The sequence below is a fragment of the Danio aesculapii genome, chromosome 6 (genome assembly GCF_903798145.1).
Source record: "Danio aesculapii chromosome 6, fDanAes4.1, whole genome shotgun sequence".
NCBI lineage: Eukaryota > Metazoa > Chordata > Actinopteri > Cypriniformes > Danionidae > Danio > Danio aesculapii.
In genome coordinates, this window is record NC_079440.1 from 911794 (window position 1) to 922425 (window position 10632).

Below are 10632 nucleotides of genomic sequence, written 5' to 3' on the forward strand. Positions count from 1 at the left end.
AGCCTCTGATTCACTCCGCCGTATCGGAGCTCCACCCACCCGCGCCGCTATACCTGGCCGCAGGTAAGACTCTTCAGCTCCGCGTTCAGAGCAGCAGCGGCAGCCGGTGATGGCGGAGTCCCAGCTCGAGGCTCTGGAAGACGGGCAAATCCCCCCCGCGGTGCCCGAGTCCCGTCCGCAGTTCTACTACAGCGAGCGGCAGCGGGTGGCGCTGGAGCAGCTCATCACTGGCGGAGACGGAGCCTTCAAGACCTACCTCAAGGTAAGGGTCAGGGCGGATCGCATGGGTTTAACTTATATTCGCTCATTTTTGAACAGTGCTCATTTGTGAGGCGCTACTATCAACATTGGGTCTGAAATCACATGCAAGAAGGACCTCAAAACAACATTTAATTGACTATCAACAGTGTTGTACTTTGATAGTGATGGCTGATAATGAATCAGCAGATTTACAACATGAGCAGTGTGTTCCTGTAAATCACCATCAATACACACACACACACACACCACACACACACAGAGAGAGAGAGAGAGAGAGAGAGAGAGAGAGAGAGAACCACACAACATAAGTTCACATCGACACAAACACACACACACACACAGAGGAAACTTTCCCTATTTAGATTTTCCAGACAATGCTTTTCTGAATGTGAAAGTCGGGATGTGCGAATATAAAACCAACTTTTTCAATACTACAATATCAGTGTTTTTCATCTCCACTTGAAGGAAGAGCAGAGCCACGACTTTCTGTCCGCGCGGGAAATCAAGAACATCACTGGAAGCTTCGTCAAATACCAGGAGGAGGATGGTGGAGGTCCCGGGGCGGAGAGGGGTCCCGGCGGAGCCAAAACGGACTCCATGCATTCCACATACTGGCCGCAGATGTCGGACACCGAGGTGCCGCCGCTGGACATGGGCTGGCCGTCCTCCGGGCTCTTTAAAGGGGTCACCCGGGTGTTTGTGCACACACACCCGCCAAAACCCAACAGCCCGCACATAAAAGAGGTGGCGCGAAAACTCATCCAGGAGGCCAGCAAGGTCAGTGAGCGCGCTCAATATAAGAATATAACATTTAAAATCAAATAAAACTGGATTTAATTTACATCGCCACGAGAAATAAAGTCTTCTGTGATTGATTTATTCCTGCACACTGATAAGATAGCAGCCATCTCTGAAGTGCATTTGTCTTGTTACTTGCTCAGATGGTTATCTAGACATTCTTAAATCAAAAAGCATGTGGACACACAAAATACTGTCTTTTAGTCAAAATGAAGAGACTTTTTTCTTTAAAACAAGCTCAATAATTTGCCAGCGGGGTGAGGGAAATAATCTTGTTTTTTCTTTTGACATTACATTATTTTAACTGACCCCATCTGTAGATTATTTTATGGTTAATCCTTTATTTTAAAAAACAAAACGCATATTTTTTATGGTTGCTGTTGTAGTTTATAGCATAAGATATTATTGGAACAAACACATGTCACCTGCTTTATTGTATACTAACAATCATTGATTATGGTTTCTGATGGCTACAGTGGTCAATGTTTGACAGGGTTTTCCTCACAATCAAAGTTTCAGTTTCATTTTTAGTAAATAAAATAGTTGACTTTACTGTAGTAAATCAATCAATTAACATGAGAGTATATTTAGATAAGTTTTAAACTACAGTATATAATTAATATTAATAAAAAACAAGGTACTTTTTACAGCTGCTGCTATTGTGTTAAATTCTTAAAAAATAATATCTTAACAAAAACTAGTTTACTGGGTACTGTTAGGCTACTACAGCGGATTATATATATATATATATATATATATATATATATATATATATATATATATATATATATATATATATATATATATATATTTAGCACTGTGGCCTCATAGCAAGAAGATCACTGGTCCGAGTCCCGGATTTCTTATATATATTGCAAAATAAACAAATATTGTGGGTGTCAAGTGAGTAGCATGATCACTTTACAGCATAAAGGTCGCTGGTTTGAGTCCCGGCTGGGTCAGTTGGTGTTTCTGCGTGGAGTTTGCATGTTCTCCCAGTGTTGGCGTTGGTTTCCCCCACAGTCCAAACACATGCACTATAGGGGAAATAAATGCTGAAGGAAAATGAATGAATATATATTTAGTTAAACAGTACATTTTTAAAGCCTTACTGTTACTGTAGTAAATCTCAAGATATTACCCATTGATAAAACTATAAATAAAGTACAGTTTTGCCATTTAAAATGCTAAACTAAGACTATAATTTTTTGTTGTTTATATTAAATAGCATAAAATATTATGAAAACAAAAACAAGGCAGCGCTGTTTTATTGTTATACTAACTAAGGCTGCACGGTACTGGAAATATCTAACATTGCGATAGTTTTTTCATTCATTCATTTTCCATTCAGCTTAGTCACTTTATTAATCAGGGGTCGCCACAGCGGAATGAACCGCCAACTTATCCAGCACATCTTTTACACAGCGGATGTCCTTCCAGCCGCAATGTAATACTGGGAAACACCCATACACACTCATTCACACACTCATACACTACGGCCAGTTTAGTTGATCAATTCCCCTATAGCGCATGTGTTTGGACTGTGGGGGAAGCCGGAGCACCTGGAGGAAACCCACACCAACACAGGAAGAACATGCAAACTCCACACAGAAATGCCAACTGACCCAGCAGAGGCTCGAACCAGCGACCTTCTTGCTGTGAAGTGATCATGCTACTCACTTGACACCCACCATATTTGTTTATTTTGCAATATATATTGCGATATGAATACAATTTCACCAGGTGATTTCATATCTCTATTTGGAAAGAAATTAACATGTTAGATCGATTGGGATGATTCTGCAGTGGGGGTGCATCTCAATAATATCTAATAATCTAACTTTTTGGGGTCCCTTGACATGTTTTCATTAGGGCCTGTGCTGTTTGCAGTGCATTTCTGTATTTGCATGTGTTGTGAGTATTTCCATGCACAAGTTTAGTCAGAAATTGATGAATTAATGTTTATTATTTGGATCTCCATAAAATCTAATAAACAATCTATAAACTTTTTGGGGTCCCCCCTGCCCCCCCAAACATATTTTCTAGGTAGTCTGTGCTATTTGTAGTGCATTTCTGTATTTGCATGTGTTGTATTTTCATGCATAACAATCTATAAACACAATCAAGCTAAAGATACAACTGAAATAAAGTGTTTTATCATTTCCAGAGTCTAACAGTATTCCAGTACAGTAACTGAGGCATAAAAATATAAATAATTCAATAAAATTAGTCGTAGTTAAGGTCTCAAATGGTGCAATTTATTATACCTGAATGCCTTTAAAATCAGTATACGGTCACAGGCATCAAAACACATGCAAATGATGAATTCTACAAACTCAAGATTGCATATATCCTGCCATGTAACTATTGTGAATGAATACGTCGTGATATCAATGCTGAAACGATATGTTGCGCAGCCCTAATGCTAACAATCATTGATTATGGTATGCTTTCTGATGGTTACAGTGGTTGATATTTGAAAGAGCGTTCCTCATAATTATAGTGATTTTAATGAACTCGTTCTGTCGCTCACATCTCTGGAAATCATAATAATAATGACACAATTCTCTGGAAGAGTACAACCGACGCTAGTGGAGGTTTTATTGTTCAGTGGAAAACATACAGCTGCTGGATTCTTCAGGCTCATGTTCAGACATGATGAGACGTGTGTTTCTGATTCATGATTGATCTGCATTTCTGACTGAGTGTCCTGCTGATCTCAGTGTGTTGAATATACAAAGCTTTTATACTGCGTTTATGAGGAATCCAATGTTTATTTTTGGTTGTAAATCTCCCCAGAGCCGGACAGACGGGTTCAGGCACATTTCTGTCTGTCACTGAAAATAATACAACTGCAAATAACTTTTCTTACGTTGATTTTTGTCTCATTTCTAGTTTTAATATATAAAAATACTGAAAACAAGGAGGATTTTTTATTTTAGACAAGCGCAAAATATTGTCTTGTATTAAGAAATGAAGTCAAAATGAAGTGAGTTTATTAAAACTAGCAAAATAATCTATCTTCAAACAATGAAAACAAGATTATTGTGCTTGTTTTAAGGAAAAACTGACTTTGTTTTAACATGTTATTTCTGAAAACAAGACAATATGTTGTGCATGTCTAGAAAACGCTGACTGATTTAAGAGTGTTTAGATATTTGGACTTGAAGCAAGACTAAAACTTGAAGTTAAGATGAGCATGTTTGCAGTTCAGACGGCTGCTATCTTATCAGTGTGCTGGAAGTAAATAACCATAGTGAAGGGAGACTTTATTAGTTGTGGCATGTAAAGAGGATTTAATGACCCAGCGATTAATTGAAGGATCAGAAAACAAAGAGGAAGGAGAAAGTGAAAGCTCTTCAGAATGAATCAGCTGATTTACACTATTAACACTACGAGCAGTGTGTGCTGCAGTAACTCCCCATCAATACACACATTTCACATGTATATGTATGTGTGTGCGCATGTGTATATGTAAGTATGTGTGACTATATATGTGTGTGTGTGTGTGTTGTCCAGGTGATAGCGATTGTCATGGACCTGCTGACGGATCTCCAGATTCTGCAGGATGTCTTCGAGGCATCTCAGCGTGGCGTTCCCGTCTACATCGTGCTGGACCATCTCGGAGTGCCGCACTTTCTGGACATGTGCAGCCGCATGCAGGTCGGCGCTAAACAGCTGCAGGTACAGGAAATAACATCAATAACCATGCATAAAACACACTCCACAGCTCTCTCCTACATGCTGAACACTGCAAAAACACTCTTCTTACTGAGAGTTTGTCTTGCTTCTGGTCCAAATATCTAAACATTCTTAAATCAGTCAGCATTTTCTAGACAAGCACAACATATTGTTTTGTTTTCAGTAATAACAAGTCAAAATGAAGAGAGTTTTTACTTAAAACTAGCTAAATAATCTTGTTTTCACTTAAAGATAGATTATAAAAATATATGGATGTTCTGAAGGTCATGCTGGCTGACTCCAGTGCTAGTTTGAGTGTGTTTGTGTGTAAATGCTGGCTGCTGTTGCTGAATGGACTGTTTGATTAGATTGAGTCCAGTCAGCTGATCAATAGTGTGTTCAGTTCACAGACTGTAAAAGATATGGATGTAGTATTCGTGACATCACCCATAGGTTTCTGAAGAACACAAAAGTAGCTACAAGTAGACGTGGCCAACCGTTACCATTTTGTTCGAGCATCATCGCACCGACCACAGGATACCAAATAAGGGCAAAGAGGCGGAGCAAGGGTGGAGCTACAGACGCCTGCTAGAATTTTACCTAGACAGGCTTTCCAATGGGAGAAACGCTTAATACTTCATTACCTGCGACTCGTTTGTGTTCTGACCACATGTACACTATATCAATAAAGTGTTTAGTCTTTTAAAAACACTGCTGTAATACATTGAGCCACTAAACATTGTTCTTATGAGGTTTTTCTACAGGAGGAAAACACAAATTATGAACACCTCAGATATAGTGTGTTAGTAAATGCAGGGCTATTGATGAACTCCAGCATAACGCTGTATGACAACACTTCAGATGACTGTTTTATAGCCTACTGTTAATCAATCTGTCAGATTCTGGAGTGCATTACAGCTCTTAAGAACATTATAAATAATCTTAAATAAAACAAACACATTTATAGAGATGGCATATAGGTAGATAATTTCACTCACCTGGGAATTGGAGTCCTCTTGAACGGTTTGTGAGCACAATTAAGTGTGCACAGCATGCTATAGTATCTGATAATTGTAGGAAATAAGTCCAAAAGGCTATTGACTGTGTACACAAAAATACGATGTATATGCCGAGTTCAGCAGCTAATCAGCCGGAATCAGCTGAGGTGACGAGACAGCGAGCAGCAAGACAAAGCTGACACTTTAATGGCCACGCCCTTAATTATGCAAACTTAATAAAGCTTAATATAAACAAAACGGATGAGTTATTAAAAAGTTCACCCCCCTCACAGATGTCATAAAGGGTAATATTAGCTATATGCACCAAAGCCATCTTTTATACAAGGCTGTAAACAAGTTTTTATCAGCTGTAAAATTAGGCAATTTACCATTGCAGTCAGAAATCATCTGGAGTTTCTGAAGTCAGCCCCCAAAGGAGAGTCGATAAATTGCAGCTTTAGTTACTACCCTATTGGCTTCCCAAGGGAGAGCGGGAGGTTTCTGCTTGGTTCAGATGCACTGCAGCACACTGAGACTGACACCTGCTGGACACAACAGATTATACACCATTTACAGCAGAATCTAAACATAAACTGATCAATTTCGCTCATCTGTGTGTGTGTGGACACAAATATACTTATCCTTATATTTATAATTAGTGTGCTTGGTGTGCACAGGCCTTCAGTCTGATGTTTTTTCTCTGTCATGTTTGGGTCAGAATGTGCGGACGCGGACGGTGAGGGGTGTCGGGCTGAATCTGTCCATGGGCAGAATACCTGGAAACGTCCACAGCAAATACATGCTCATCGACGGAGACAAGGTCATGTTCGGGACCTACAGGTGAACCACTGCAGTCTGACCGAGCGTTACAAGTGTTTGATGCAGAAACAAACTTAGAAAATACGAGCCAGTGTGGAGCGCCTAAACCCATCTTAACCATTCTAGAATCACTGTAAACCACAGCTTGATCGGGCTTATTGCTTTTATGAAATGTTTACATTATATCAGGGGTCTCAAACTCAAATAGGCAGGGGGCCATATCAGTGATTGACAATGCATAGGAGTGCCGCTTAAACATTCAAGCACACGAAAAAAGAGGAAACCTGATGTAATTGATGCGCTCAGACATTCTTCCCCAGAGTATCAAAGCTCCTTCTGTTTGTTTCTTACTGTACATGTTGAAGAGGGAGTTTAAATAGCTATGAAAATACTACAATTCAATAATAGGCATAATAAGTTTTATTAATATTCTGTCCCAGCCAATTGTTGCTTAACCAACAGATAGCATAAGACAGCAGAAAGCAGATTGATTAACTTTAGTGACTTTACTTGCATCTATTCTTCTCAATATCTTTCTTTTTTGTAAAATTACAACAAAGGGGGGGGGAATTATGTACTGTATATATTCACATTTACTTTAACATGTTCAATTTAGCCAGCAGTAAAACTTTACTAATGCACATTTTTTTATACAAATCCTTATATGCATATGAGGAAAATTATTAAATGAGACCATTTGAATATTGGCAAAATTATGATATTTACACCACCAGCATAACATGTAAGCTATTGAGAATAGGCATGGGCCGGTATAAGATTCTGACGGTATCATAATCTTGGATAAAAATATCACGGTTCACAGTGTTATGATTACTGCTCTAAAATATCTTCTTTTTAAGCATCTGGGTTAAAAGCAGAAACTTTTTTCCCTTTTGAACACAATATATTATTTTGAGAAACATTTAAAATATTTTGGAAAAGTAAAACCAGGCTAAATTAATTATTGGTTTCTGCTGTCTTCATTTGTTTCAAAAACAGATTTTTCTGCAATTTAAACGGCTTCTTCAGATATATTTTCTGCTGGAGATTCTGTTGTCCTAAAAAAACAAAAACAAAACAAAAAAAGCGTAAATAAAAAATTCGTGCACACACCTTAGGGACGGTAATGCAGAACGGTATTGCATATTTTTGACGGTTTTCAAACCGTGACCTTTTCAAACCGCCCTTGAAAATGGTTATCGTCCCATGCCTAATTGAGAAGTGTTTGTACAACAAAATACAGGTAGTATAAATCTGATTATAAAACAAATGACCCTTGAATACTTTCAAAAACAGAGCTTTAGTAAAAATAGAGCACTTACGGACATATATTTCAACGTTTAAATCAGCCCCAGAAATAATCTGCATGCGTGTTACTCTCGACCGCATGCTGAGAGAAACCGAAAGTAACCCGAATATACAGTATGGTACTTTAAATGTCCAGTAGGTGGGGCAGTCAAAATCACAAGTGGAAATATGCGACTGCAAAAACAATGATAATATGAAAAATATATGTTTCGGTGGGCCGAATCTCGTTTTTTGACATAAGTTGCAGGCCAGAGACAGAGGAGGAGGGAGTGCCACAAATGGCCCACCGGCCGGCAGTTTGAAACCCGTACATTATATACAGATGAATTTACAAGTGTTCGCCCTCCTGTATATTTTCCCCAATTTCTGTTTAACGGAGAGATGTTTTTCAGCACATTTCTAAACATATTATTTCTAATAACTGATTTATTTTCTCTTTGTCATGATGACAGCACATAATATTAGACTAGATATTCTTCAAGACACTAGTATTCAGCTTAAAGTGACATTTAAAGGCTTCACTAGGGTAATTAGGCTAAAGTTAGGGTAATTAGGCAAGTCATTGTATAACAGTGGTTTGTTCTGGAGACAATCCAAAACTAATATTGCTGAAGGGGGCTAATAATATTGAGTTTAAATGGCTTTAAAACTATTAAAAACTGCTTTTATTCTAGCTGAAATAAAACAAATAAGACTTTCTCCAGAAGAAAAAATATTAGAGGAAATACTGTGAAAAACTCCTGAATCTGTTCAACATCATCTGGGAAATATTTGAGAAATACAAACAAACTTATGTTGACTTGAGCTGTATATTAACGTCATCTCTGTTCCTGCAGCTTCTGCTGGAGCTCGTCTCGCATGGACAGAAACATGATTACGGTGATGTCAGGGCAGATTGTGGATTTCTATGATCATGATTTCAGAGAACTTTACGCCAACTCGGACAAACTGGATCTTTTCAAGGAGTTTCACCTCAGCAAACCCCAGACGGGGACTCTGTCTCGGGCTGCGGTCTCCAAAAGGCCCCCGGCGGCCACCTCACGCTTCCAGGTGAACCTCGGAGATGCGACCCGTGGAGATCTGAAGATCCCGGCGCACAAATACCACAATCCCAAATATCTGCTGGCTCTGGGGCAGATCCCGGGGCCCGCGGAGCCCATGCAGGAGTTCCTGAAGACCATGGAGCCACAGGATCCTGAAGACCTGCAGGAGGACCTACAGAGGGAGCCGGAGAATCTGCCGGTAGAGACAGAGAAGAAGAAACACAAAACACTGACATTGAAGAAGAAGAAGAAGAAGAAGCAGGATAATAATACGAGTGACGCGGTTATTGAAGACAACATGTCTAAACATGCGACGCTGAATGCAGAGGAGAACATCGAGAAAACGAGCATGAAGAAGAGAAGAAGCGGGTGGACGAGCTGGTTCAAGAGGTCTAAATGAGGATTTGTTAACTCGTACACTTTTAAGGGGTCATGAACTACCTCTGTTTTAATTTTGTGTTATTCTTTGAGGACCAATGCATTAAAAACATCCTCATTTACAAGTATTTCTGTGCTGAAAAGATGATTGCAGACTCTGAAGTAAACGCCCACTGCTCTGATTGGCTGACAGATTTGCATATTAATAAGTCTAAACAGGCAGTGAAGTATTTGACCCTCATTTGAACACTGATTGAATGGGCGTGGTCAATTGTAGACTAAAATAAACACCCACTGCATTGATTGGCTGATAGTTTTGCATAATAATACATTTAAACAGGCAGTAGGTGTCAATCTTCTTTAGGGATGGGGCTTATCTAGACTATTACATCAGAGAGTGGAACATTCCAGAACCTGTTGTTTTTGTCTTCAATATATGCTGATTTTACAGGAACTATAAAGTGTTGAGTTATATTTACTATGGTGTCCCAAATCACATTATTCGTTCACTCGAAGCTGTCATGAACTACCACTACATTAAAAACATTATCATGTATAAGTATTTCTGTGCTGTTTTGACCCTCATCTAAACGCTGTTTAAATGGGCGTGGCCAATTGTAGACTCTGAAGTAAACACCCACTGCTCTGATTGGCTGACAGTTTTGCATAATAATAAGTCTAAACAGACAGTGAAGTATTAGACTATTTCTCTGTGCTGTTTTTGACCCTCATCTGACCTCTGATTGAATGGGCGTGGCCAATTGTAGACTCAGCTGTAAACACCCACTGCGCTGATTGGCTGATAGTTTTGCATATTAATAAGTTTAAACAGGCAGTAGGTGTCAATCTACTTTAGGGGTGGGACTTATTTACACTATTACATCATAAAGTAAAACATTCCAGAACCTGTTGTTTTCGTCTTCAATATTTGCAGATTTTACAGGAACTAAAAAGGGTTGAGTTAAATTTCCTATGGTGTCCCAAATCACAGGATTCATTCACTTGTACACTTTTAAGGGGTCATGAACTACCACTACATCAAAATCATCGTCATCATGTATAAGTATTTCTGTGCTGTTATTGACCCTCATCTGAACGCTCTGTTCAAATGGGCGTGGCCAATTGTAGACTCTGAAGTAAACACCCACTGCTCTGATTGGCTGACAGTTTTGCATATTAGTAAGTCTAAACAGGCAGTGAAGTGTTTGTCTGTATTTTTCTTGAACACTCCAGACTTTTATAAATGATTGTGAATGCCAGTTTTATGTTTATATAATATTGTGTTAAAGAGTAACATTTTTCATAAAGAAAACTGTTTAAATTGCATTAAACTGCTGCAGAAAGTG

At 38.9% G+C, this 10632-nt stretch overlaps 1 protein-coding gene across 1 annotated transcript; it reads left to right on the forward strand.

Annotated features, from left to right (window-relative positions):
* Nucleotides 1-25: 25 nt before the first annotated feature.
* Nucleotides 26-10632, forward strand: fam83fb (family with sequence similarity 83 member Fb). The gene is made up of 5 exons (XM_056459287.1): nt 26-262; nt 727-1038; nt 4579-4743; nt 6457-6578; nt 8702-10632. The coding sequence occupies exons 1-5, from the start codon at nt 110-112 to the stop codon at nt 9306-9308; spliced, it is 1359 nt and encodes a 452-aa protein (XP_056315262.1). The 5' UTR covers nt 26-109; the 3' UTR covers nt 9309-10632.